This window comes from Dunckerocampus dactyliophorus, chromosome 5 (assembly GCF_027744805.1).
Source record: "Dunckerocampus dactyliophorus isolate RoL2022-P2 chromosome 5, RoL_Ddac_1.1, whole genome shotgun sequence".
In the NCBI taxonomy this organism is placed as follows: domain Eukaryota; kingdom Metazoa; phylum Chordata; class Actinopteri; order Syngnathiformes; family Syngnathidae; genus Dunckerocampus; species Dunckerocampus dactyliophorus.
Window position 1 is genome coordinate 2,797,484 of NC_072823.1, and position 12,542 is coordinate 2,810,025.

At 42.6% G+C, this 12,542-nt stretch overlaps 1 protein-coding gene across 1 annotated transcript in view; it reads left to right on the forward strand.

Moving 5' to 3' along the window:
• The first annotated feature begins 451 nt into the window (after positions 1-451).
• The window catches only part of si:ch211-212o1.2 (uncharacterized protein LOC492735 homolog), a 37,014-nt gene continuing 24,923 nt past the window's right edge, over positions 452-12,542 (forward strand). Inside the window, exon 1 of the mRNA XM_054776623.1 lies at positions 452-1,039. Within this exon, the coding sequence (XP_054632598.1) occupies positions 880-1,039 (160 nt within the window). The 5' untranslated portion in view covers positions 452-879. The remainder of the gene's footprint in view (positions 1,040-12,542) is intronic.

Genomic DNA, 12,542 nt, shown 5'->3' on the forward strand with positions numbered 1-12,542 from the left:
ACTAAAAAAGCTATTAAAACGTCAGAAATTCTAACAAAAACATTGAATCTTCCTCTTTCAAGTTATTTATGATTTATATACACCTTACACGAAACACTATACCCCACCTTGTTTTTGTCTTATATTTATTCTATTTGTTTTTGTACACAATTGTTTTATTATATTGTCTTATATTTAGTTAGGGCTTATTCTTTTTGACTATTGTGTTCAATTAAAAAGAATAATCAAAAAATATACATTAAAAAAATCGTTATTTGGGGGGCGAGTTGAGTGCTCGCGCTGCATGTTGCCATACTTCTCATTGTGAACGCACCTATGCGCTCAAACTGCAAAATGTAAATTGCGAATTGAAACACAGCCCATATCTTCAGACCACTCATTACTAGCGTCATCGCTAATGACACAACCCTAATGCGACAGTCACACAATGTTGTGTAATTCTTCCTAGCCCTCATATCTGTGAATGAAAGCCTCAGAAGCAGCCTCACGTCGTGTCCATTAAAGAGCAGTCGTCGACGTTGTACGCATTTCAGCAAGCAGGCAAAATGCAGACCGTCCCTACTACCGTGACCGTTGAACTGGAAGTAGAAAGACGTTTTTGGAGTTAAATGGATGAACTTAAAGCCAATATTTGGTGAGTGGCGATAAACAGCTTTAGGACACAAACGTGTGAGGCTGTCACGCGTGACAGAGGTGCAGCTCCGTGAATCTATTTCCGGGCGCTCACCGCCGCCGGCCGCTACCTCTCCGCCGCCCACCACACGCTCATCCAGCAGAGGCCACTAAAAAAAACAACCACATTGACCCACACACGATGGCGTGTGCTAGCTGAAAGACGACACCAGGCCAACAGGGAGGACGGCCACGTTAGATGCTACTATGGCGGCGTCGCTGCTATCCGAGACCGACATCAGGCACCGGTCCATGGCGGAGGAGGATCCGAACGGAAATGAGCACGGGGCGGCTGCACGAAGCGCGGCACCCCGCTGGGGACCGCAGCATGCTGGAGCCCGGCAGCTGGCTCGGCTCTACTCTCCCGGTGAGCAGCATTGTGTTGCCTTTGTGATGTTGTGTCATCATTGATTCCATGTGAATATATAGGCCTCAGCACACTGCTGCACTAGCACTCAGCATCATGATGACGACAAATAGTTCTAAGTAGCAGGTGCATCTCCATTGTGGTTTTAAGTGGCAGGTGCACCTTCACTGTGGTTTTAACCTTCATTGTGCCAAGCTTGGTTCTAAACTTGTGTGTATTCATTCATATTTCATGACAGTTACACATAAGAGGACCACCACAGTGAAGACTGCACATGGGTTATACATTACATTGTTATACATTACAAAGAAGCTGTGTTTCCACCTTACAATAGATTCCCGCCTTTTAGGGGTGACATTCTGGGATGACCAGCGAATTGCGAAAGTATAAAATGTGTAGGTACCCTCCACTAATGAATGATCATGTAAGATGATCGACGGACAGATGGAATCGGAGTCGGGTGTAGAAGTTATGTACGAGTTTCACCTTTGCATCTCACAGCAACTATGGCACGTTCAAGAACCACCAAAGGGCGCAAAGATCCAACGCTTGTCAAAAAACAATATCTGTGAAGCATAAAGCCAAACGTAAAATGTGTGTGTGTTTTTTTAACACGTTGCATGTACTTTCATGTATTTAGGAACGATCGCGTTAGGGTGAATGAGATGTCTCCTGTGGAAATGTGTTCTATTTTTGGAGGAAAAAATTGCCAAGAATTTTTAGATATGGTGCATTCAAGAACTTCCAAACAATACAAAATCTCTAAGCTTGACAAAAAAAAAAACAATATCAGTGAAACATAAAGACAAAACCAGCAAAAATGGTGGGCTTTTGTAACCGTGCTACGTGTGCGTTGTACAATTAAAATGTAGTAGTGTTCCCTCGCTATAACGCGGTTCCCTTCACGCTGCCTCCCTATTACACTCTATTATTTGTGTGCAAGTTTATACAGTGTAGCTTTTTTATTTTATTTTTTTTACAGCGTATGAACGCATTGTGTTCTGTGTCCTGATTCGCGAAGGGAGAACCCGCATTTTCTTCCGCGTCCGGACTGGTGAAGGGACTGTAGACCATCAATCAATCTCCATGCCATGTGTCCTGTACAACAGGGGTCCCTAACCACCGGGCCGGGCCCAGTACCGGTCCGTCGGTGGGGCTGAACTGGGCAGAGGAAACCTTTCAGGCGCAATGAAAAAAAAAAAATACACACACCAAAAAAAATACTTTTTGTAAATAACTGAATACAATTTTAAGGAAATGCATATCGATTTTGGAAATATGGGCCATTATTTTATTAAAAAAATAATACAGTTAGAAGTTTTTGCATGTTTATGTTGTTTGTTGCAAGTGTCCCACTTTGTTTGACAGTCCTTGAACTCACCATTGTACGTGCGTGAGCCTTCTCCCAGTCTGCACAGATTGTCAACTATACTGTATTTTTATCGGGGGTTGTTTCACGTCATATATGCTCCCAAATGCTGATACTGTGGGAATGCATAAAGGTAAAGTTTGATGACGTTATTGAGTGCTAATGTGTATATTTGTTGTGTGCACAGCTTCAAGATAATTCATGCTAGCACACTTCCTGTTTGCGGCGGCGCTATAATCTTCTCCCTGAAAAATAAACTCTTAGCTTATGGTGGTGGATGGTGGGTCTGTATTCACTTTGTGCTTTTAATTTGATGTTGTTCCTGTCTTAGTTTTACGCAATACATACTAAATGAGATAAATTACATTGCTATACGACCCCCACCACCACCGCAGAGATTTGTGGGAACACGAGCCTGGCCGTGGGTCCAAAAAGGTTGCGGACCACTGCTGTACAGTACAGTATGTGTTCAGCTTGCCTTATTTACATAACTGTTCAATCGCTAGCAGTGTGGCTCTTTAGTGCAGTATGTTTGCAAGTTTTCTCCCAGACTCAGTGTCGACTAAACGCTCTGCACCGACAAAGCACCTGCAGTTGCACCCAAAAGGCAGAGGAAGATGCAAAAAAGTTGGAATACTGGACATGCCGAAGGAAGGTAGAAGTTACGCAGCTGTAGGGCGCCATTACGGAATAAATTTACCGTACCGCTGTTCGTACCAAGTTTTCAGTATGGATGAGACAGGCTTATTTTGGAAACACTACATTGCTGATTCAGCCCATGGACCAAGGCGTGATCCACGCTTTCAAGGCCCTCTATATGCGCAACATGTATATTTTCTCATGTCTGAGAAGTGTATAAAGTGTGTGGTGAGGGGTTTTCCAGCCTTAAGACATATATAATAAACGAAAAAACATAAAAAATGAAAAAAAATCTACTTCTACTACACGGATTTCACTTAACACTGATATTTTTTGGAACCTCACCCCCACGTTAAACAAAGGAACACTATATGAATTAATAGTGCATATGGGCGGAGAAAAAACAAAAACATAAATCAGCGAATTTGTGGGGCCATGAATGCTGAATTGCGAATGTGCGGGTTTCTATTTTGTTTCAATTCACTAAAGTGTAGCAACACCACCATAATGCCACCACTTTTGGTGGTGCCAGCACGATGATGTTGAATGATGTTCCAACAGTAGTGTGTACCCTTAGAGCTCGTTCATGCCCACAAAACATCTCCCTCACTGGTTTGGTCCACTTTTGAGAGTAAGGGCTCCTGCGTTGAATGTCTGTGTTTCTATGACATGAATGGAATAACCTCCTTCCTCGTGGACATGGTACTGCCTTTGACCCACCCCTAGCGAGATGCGCCCACCGTGTGGACCACCACTCAACCGAGAACAGCTCAGTTAAAAAGCAGGCTTTGCTACACGTCAAAACAATACCTGGAGTTGTGTCTGCTATTCCTTTGACAGCTACAAACGTGTTAGCTGTAAGTTTGATGATTTTTGTTTTTTTTTTCAGTGAGAAGGCTAACCTAGCTGTTAAAATGTGACGTTACGCCGTCCCCACTCTTCAGTGTTACATTGTCGCATGTCATAAATAGCATCTATCACGTCGGACAAGTGGAGAGGTACAGTGTACATGTAAAAAAGTGGATTAAGTGCACAATAGTGCTTCGTGGAGCCACACATTCTGTGAGAGACGGGCTGTATAAACACAATTACAACAAAGTCCAGAAAATACCGCACTGTGGGACATCTATTGTTTGACCATTGAGAGCGGTGGTCATGACACTGTCGGTAAAATATTGGCGCTAACAAGTGGTACCTGCACCTCACACTTGACTGGCTGATGAGCCAACATAAGCAAGCCCATGTTAGACAAATGAGTTCTTTAGTAATCAGCAGTTGAACATAGGTTTCAGGAAAATATCAGTTCCCGACTAGAAATGGGAGAAAACCAGCATTTTGTCAAAGGATACATTTCAACTTTCACTTTGACGCAAATATTTTTTGCTTTTGTGACAGCTGAAATATCTAAACAACTACACCAACATAAACAACACAAAAAGGAGTTCTTTTACATCAAAATAACAGTTTATCTACAAATATAACACCATGAACTATTTACAACTTTCTCATTTGTAACTGGATGTTAGTGCACGCGTGTGTTTGCGTGTGCATGCGTTAAAATTTCCCTGCAATGCTTAAGCTTCTGCACGCTACGCTCCTCCACGCTCTCTCATTCGCTCCTTCTTGTGTGATTTTCCCTTCACTTGATCCCTGCCGAGCTCTTATCAAATGCACTTCTGCCGCCTTGTGGCTGCTTTTGCGGCTTAAAATTGCTCTGAAGGGAAATGTTTTAGTGGAGAGTTGCATCATCACCTCTTTTGTCGCGCAAAAAAATGTAAAAGACGTATAAATACGTTTTTGGGATTGGGTGTTCAGGATTATAAAATCGTATAAATACATCAAACCCTGAATGTTGTCAACTAGAATTTAAAGCCTTGTGAGTATTGTCATCTCAAAATGCAGCTCCAAATCACATCCCTGTAATCGCACTTTGTTATCATTTGATGTGTTTGTGCACTTCTGCTTAACAGATGCCACCATACAGTATATTACGTGACCATCTGCCCTGCTTCGCCGTCCACTAAGCATTTGAAGTGCCCACCCCAGTTTGCAGCGGTCCAAATAGTGTGAGTGAATGGAAAAGAAGAGGGCATGAAGCTTTGCCACGTCATGTTAAGGTCATATGAAGGCACCCCCCCCCGCCTCCCAGCACTTGGCTGACCACTTGCTTGGCTCACTGAACTAAAAATGATCCTCTAATGACGTGACGGCTGACTCGTGACCTTTTAAAAGTTGATGTCATTGAACATCTGTCCCTGACAAAAACAAACTAAGCTGCTGAGACGACGCACCTTTCCTATTAGGAGAATTGGATCGTCCCCATTATTTCTCTTTGCAGAAGTTCTAATCTGGCCTGAAAATCGTGCATTAGTGCAGACACAGATGCAACAGCATGTCGTCATTTGACCTTAAAATAACTTCTGCATCATCATTTTAATGGCTTGATGTTTAAAGTGCTACAGTGCTAACATGTACGGCAATGTCCTAAAAAAACAGAGGGCCGTGTTTTGCTCTGATGCTTAAGAGGATCACACATGCATTTGGGGTCCCGACATTTTATCCCGTCCCACTTAGTGGCCGCTTAGTTAGCACACTGACCCCAAACACTAAAAATAGTCCAAAACCAGGCGGCCGGGTGGATCACTTCCTCACACAACATACACTCGTCATTAAACCGTGTTCTTTGGGAACATATTCAACTAAAATACAACATCCTGCGCTCTTTTGGAACACAGCTGTGAAATACTGTAACAGTATTAGGTCCATACAGTATTGAAAAATAAATTGCTAGATGATCATTTTGGAGGTGCTGTTAAAATGATTTTATAGTATATTATGCCATCAGTACACGTAGTATGGCGGATCCCCGCATACTGGTGATTCGGCATTTGCAACGCTGGATTTCTTAAACAAATTTTCTCCCAAGAATAGGGAGAAAATCTAACGCACCCCAAGTCTGTAGTCACTTATAAATCTGTGCTGGTACAGGTAAAATGCATACAATACATGTACCACTGTTAAACAAAAGACCACATTTTTTATGCTTCTCTAATGTTTTTTGTTCGGCGGCCCTTGAACACCCCCTGGATGCTGTAAGAAGTGAAGCAACTCCATTGTGACTCCGATTTCATCTGTTTATTGATCATCAACACAAATTAAAGAGTTGGTGGGGCACGGGAACACAACTTCGTATAATGGAACAAACACGTAAACAAGATGGCCGCGGCGCTCCGTCGCAGAAGAAGATGCGAGCTTCTTCGTCGCATACACAAGAACTTCATGTCAAAAAATCCCAAGTATCCTTTTTTCTAAACTGTATTTGTATTTTAGTTCATTTAGAACAGTTTTATGCTTGAAATGCTTAATTTAACCGAAGAAAATGTAACATTTGAATAAATATGCATTTTCTGGACTTAATAAGACTGTAGTCAACCACACAACAGTGATCATTTATGAATTAATGCCACGATAGAGTGAGGGAGCCACGTTCAAACTGCAATCGACGGCTGTAGTTTGAAATGTCTTTATTGAAAAGAAGAGAAAAAACTTTTCTGTTGAACAGTCATTTTATTGTAAAAATATAATAGAAAATGATGCAAGTTGAACACATCTAAGGCCTGTGGTTTCAGCACATCGAATGGAATGATACAGGACATGACAAGTATTTACACACAGTGGCCGCGCTGGACCTCCACGTTCTCTCATCGCAGAAAGACAATTTTAACTTTTTCATACTGTGGTATACCTTGAAACCAACCCATTCTTAGTTATCATTCAAACCTGCGATAAAAGCCTGTTGTTCCGGCTGGTTTTGTGTGTGTGTGTGTCGTGATAATGGTTTAATTCATCTTGAACACGCATACAAGTTACATTACAAAGTACAGTTCACAGTTCCACATGTCCAAAAAGGAGCAGGAAGAAGCAGAGCTTTTTTAATCCGACCTCTTATCTGTTTCACATCAGTCGCAATTCATTTGTTCACCTCCTGTTTTCCGAATGCAGTCTTTGCCAATTGTGAATACATATAGGAAAGCGTGTCTCACTGATCATTACACTACTGACAACTGGTGACCAATGTAAAAGACGACATATCATCTGTCTTTGAATGCGTCTTCTGAACGCCTCACATTTGTACTTTAATTCAGTTAGCCATTTTTATGCCTGAAAATACTTAATTTAGGCAAAAAACATGTAAAATTTGCTTCCAGATGCATATTTTGGACTAATAATAGGCTGTATTCAACCACAAAGCAGCATGAATTAATTATATATATTTTTTAAACCGTGCGAGTGAAGCCGGGATGACTGTAGTGCAGATACTGTGCAACATGGCTGTACCAAACGTGGCATCAGTAGAACTAATAGCTGTAATCACATGATCTGTTTAAACAATACTATGTCAATAAATACCTGTATAGTAGGGTAATCATGTTGCTCTCAGAATATTCAAAGACATATAAAAAACCTTTTCACCTTTTAAGATGTTGCTTTTTTGTATCGGCGTGTGTAAATGTTCATGTTTGGAGCAGGTAGAGTCAAAATGACTTACTTGTTTTGGTCCTTGCAGCCAAAGGGCCCAGCAGGCCTCGAGCAGAGGACACGCTCAGCCACGCTAACAATGCCACCAGGACATTTTAAGGCAAAGTTAAAAGTAAAAATGCTTGCCTCATGCTGACAAGTGTCTGTTAAAGACGGCTAAACAGCCCAAATTCCAAATGCCAAAGAGTCCATTTAAGGGAGCACCACACTGTTATGTGCTCAGATGTTTGGATCCGTCTCGGCGCTGGTGGGAGGTAAATCTAAATAGCAGTTTGGCTTGTTAGACTTTGGACAAGTTAGATGAGGCGGCGGAGATGCTCCATCGAGCCAAACGTGGGCTCATTACAGCACAGCCTGGATGGACAAACAGCTGGAGACGTCTCTGTCCGTCTCTGTCGCTTTGCTTCTACTCCCTCTCCTTCCCATAGCCCCTTCTCCATCCTCCCAAGGGCCTGAATAGATGCGATCGGCCCACCTCCTCTCACGTGCGCCCGCGGCCACCATGTCGCTCCGTGCTAACAACATATTGATAATAACAGTGGTATGTTTTGCAAAGTAAATATGGCTTTGTCTTGTCTCATTCTGACTGCTCACATCTTGCAGGAATGTAACAAAGATCTAAGACCATCTGAGAGGTGGGTCTCCGTCCACCCGCCCACCAGTGGACTGTAGTCCTGAGCGAGGCAAAGGTGAATGCCAGCCGCACCAACAGTGAGCATAACCGGGCGATGCTTAGCAGCATTCAACAACTGAGTGAAAATCCTTAAAAATAAGACTTACATAAGCCCCAAAGTGTAAATACAGTAGTGAAGCATACGAAAGGGTCGTGTTGCTGAATCCCAGGATTCCCCATAAATTCATTCAAAATCACTTTAACTGTCTGAATGGCTTGTTGGTCCCTCCATCCAGTAGGTGGCGTCATAACTCTGCATAGTCACAGCCAAAACAAAACCTTACATTTTTATTTCTTTTAGCGCTTATCTCAATATGGGTTGGCCACCTCAGCTCGAGTTAAAGAGTCAAAGGTCATATCTCTACAGTCATACCTCACCACTTAGCACTTCGAATTTCATGGCTTTGCTCTGTCACGGTTCTTCAAAAATATATGAAAGGGATTTTTCTCATTTTTTGACATGAAGTTGTATGACATCCCCATCAGCATAGTAGTCCAATAACAGAGACTTACTCCCCACTTGGTTTCCTAAGTCCAGTTCTGGTCAGATTTCCGTGATGAAGAACGTAGTTCCGCTTAGTTGCCTTAAATCAGGGGTGCCAAACTCGTGGCACGGAGGGCCGAGACACATTATCTGAAAACAATCACTAGGGCAGGGGTTACCGACCTATCGATCGCGAGCTACTGGTCGATCTTTGAGACTTTGCTGATCCGTCGCCAGAATATTCAATTTTTATTTTTACATCAGCGCACTTCCCTCTCGGAGAGTGACCAACAGGCACGCAACCCGCAAGCTCCAGCCAGGAGTCCCTAAAACTCGACCGGAGGTATCAACGTATGTACACCAAATCGCCTCGCCATGCAAGCATGCAGAGGTTAAGCGAGGGAGAGAGAGAGAGAGAGAGAGAGAGCGAGTGACAGAGCGCATCGATCATCAGCAGTTATTGCACGTTAATATGGCTCAAAGTCTGCCTTTGCGCAGACCACGGAGGAAACGACACACTACTGCCTCGTGTGTCATGTATCTAACGTGGATAGAATTGGCCTGAGCATCTTTCACAAAGCATCACTAGCATCACATGCACTTTACGTGCGCAGGAGGGAGGAACGACATAATGTTTGTATTTTGGGAGTCAATCTGGTCTGGTGAAGCTATATACACATAAGTGGGAGATTTCCACAGACAAAACAAGCCACAGTGGCTTTAGGGGATCCTTCTAGGCAGAATTCTTCTATTGACCTTGACCGTGTGTGTGTGTGTGTGTGTGTGTGTGTGTGTGTGTATGCAATTATTATGATGAGGGCCACAGATGAATATGGTGGAAGCTGAAAGCCCAGGAGATGACAGGATGGCATCCAACACACGCAAAGCACGCACGCACACACACACACACACACACACACACACACACGATGGGATCTGTCCATCCTTTTTTGTGTCTCCACAGGGGCGAGAGGCTGGGGCAGAGCCTACTTATACTGACTCTCATGTGGGTTACAAAGTGTGTGTGTGTGTGTGTGTGTGTTGTTAGTGAATCTCATTTGCCACATTCCTCTCTTTGTTGCTGTTGAATCTACAGGGTAATAGATGTATTAAGTTTGTCTGGCACGAGTGTGTGTGTGTGTGTGTGTATTGTTTCGTCTTCTCTTGTATGTGTACTTTGTATTCATGTTGGTTTTGTGCTCACGCCAGTAAGTGTGTGCGTGCATGTGTGTCCCAAGTTCTGTGGTCCGTGGAGATCACATGAAAGGAATGAGGCCTGTGACTGATCCACTCGTACTGAACAAGGGAATTTACCACCCCGACACCCCCACCCCACCCCCCACTCATCCTCTGTGCCCCTCTCACCCTGCTACTGTCTCTCTCCCCCATCTCCCTATGCCTCTTTCATTCTCTCCAAGCATGTGACCCACTTTTACCACCCACAACCCCCCCCCCCCCCCCCCGCTCGCTCCACGTCCCATCTGAAGACGGTCTACTGAGAACAAACTGGGGACACAAAGAGAGGCTGAGGAAAAAACAGTTGCACAGTTGTCTGTGTTGTATTCTATTGTCCTCACTTTGTACATCTCTATGAATTTGTGGTTTTGTTTTTGTATGTTTTTGATGAAGTGGGGGGAGATACCTGCTTGACACTTTTTTTCATCGGCAAAAGCAGGTACTACGAGGTACCATTTCTAGTACCCGATCATGCTGAGCATGTGTGGCGTAAACCACTGCTGGCCGCTCATTGGTCAAGCAGATTTGTCATTGTCGTGTCATTGTAGCATCTGAGGCGCCATGGCTGGCACGTAGTAACGACAACATTCATTCATTCATTCATTCATTCCACTTGTCCTCACTAGGGTCATGGGGAGAGGTACGCTGGAGCCTATCCCAGCTGACTTTGGGCGAGAGGCAGGGTACACCCTGGACTGGTCACCAGCCAATCGCAGGGCACACATAGACAACCAACCTATGGACAATTTAGAGTCTCCAATTAACCTAACATGCATATTTTTGGAATGTGGGAGGAAGCCGGAGTACACATAGGGCCCCTTTTAATCAATTTTATTGTTTCTCAAATTCCATTAAAAAAAAATTTAATTACTTTTTTTTACTTTTTACACTTATTTTATTCCCACAGATGGTGTTTTTTTGTATCTGTGAATATAATGACAGTTAAATAAATGCAAAAATCCTTACATTTATTGATGCAGTACATCATTGGACAATTTTGCCCAGTATTTCAGAAACGGACATAGCTTCGCTAACTTTCCATTGCTACAAAATCCTCAACAAACGATCATCTTCGTGCTTCTGGTTAAAGAAGACGTAGTTGCAGATGCAATTGTAATAGCTTTATTCATGTAAGCTATTTTTTTATGACACCCTTAGCTCACCATTAATTTCACAATTAGTTTAAAAAATGAACAATTGAAATAAAAGCTCAGTTAGCTAACAAGTACTGTAGGTCATTAGAATTCAGCACATGCAGGTGCTCCCCGTGTGTACAAAGACAAAATTTGAACTGGTTATGCACGCGTGACAGAAGACTATATAACAGGGCGCAACAGGTGTCGCTACACCGAGGAAGGACAATGTCACCTCTGTTCTTTGTTGTTACCTTTTTCTCTCCTTCATTATGTCGCCCAAGCATGAGGCAGACTTTTCTGAAGTCAAAGAAATGGAAAGTGAAAAGTGAAGTGAAATTAGACATTGCAAAAATGTTCACAAAGGGGAGAAATGCGACCATCATTGGCTTCATACTTGAACTCAGCTGTTTGACTGTGCCGACCATCATGAAGAATTAAGGTCATATCCTTGAACATGTGAAAGGATCTGCTCCTATGAAATTGAAAGTGATAAGCAAGCAGAGTAGTAGTCTCCATATTGAGGTTTCCCCCATAAGTTTCTCCCTGGCAGTGTGCGGGACAACCACAGGGATAAAAGTATGACTTTTTTTTTATTCTCACTATTTCATGTAATTCTTGTTTGTTTTTTTATTACTGTATTTCATATGACCTTCATGTAGTCTGTATAGTGTGTGTGACTTACTGCAGGTGTTAATTTAGGTATTTAAGTAAAAGTTCTGACTTACGTTAAAACTGGACTAGCATCGTAGTTGTTACTATTCTGCTTAATTCACCACAGACACATCAGGCAGTGTACTGCCCTCCTTTCTCCTAAAGCAGAATCACTGCTATACCAAATGTGTCCGTGCCTGACAATGAAGATTAGCAGCACAGTGATGGAGCCATGCCTTTAAGGAGTACAATGAAGATGTCTGTGTTGCATCTGTTATTTACCATGACCTATTGTGATTGTGAAATGTAATGACCCTGTTGTTCTTGGGCGTTATTACACTCTAAAGCATGGAATAAATCACATTAAAGCCAATAAAGCAGTTTTTTTACACGACAGACTTATTGATTGTGGTATAACAACACAAAAGCACACACAGTGTCCTACTTAAGGGACCGTGCGTAGCACAGGCCTCCACTAAAGGCTAAAAAGTGATTTTACACAATGTTTAATGAGTCTGCCCTCTCTTTCTTTGACCCAGACATAACCTTGCCTTCAAAAGTAATCTATTCTTCCTTCATACTTGTTACTTCCTTCATAATTCATACTGTTTTTAGAGAAAATATCTATAATGGCATGGCCAAAAACATTTGCAACCCTGTGCTTCTGTCAGTTCTTCTTCCAGAAAATTGTAGCGATTATAAATGTGTTTGTTTGTTTTGTTTGCATTGGAACAACACAAAAATGCAGAGACAAAGCCAAATCTGATCATTCCACA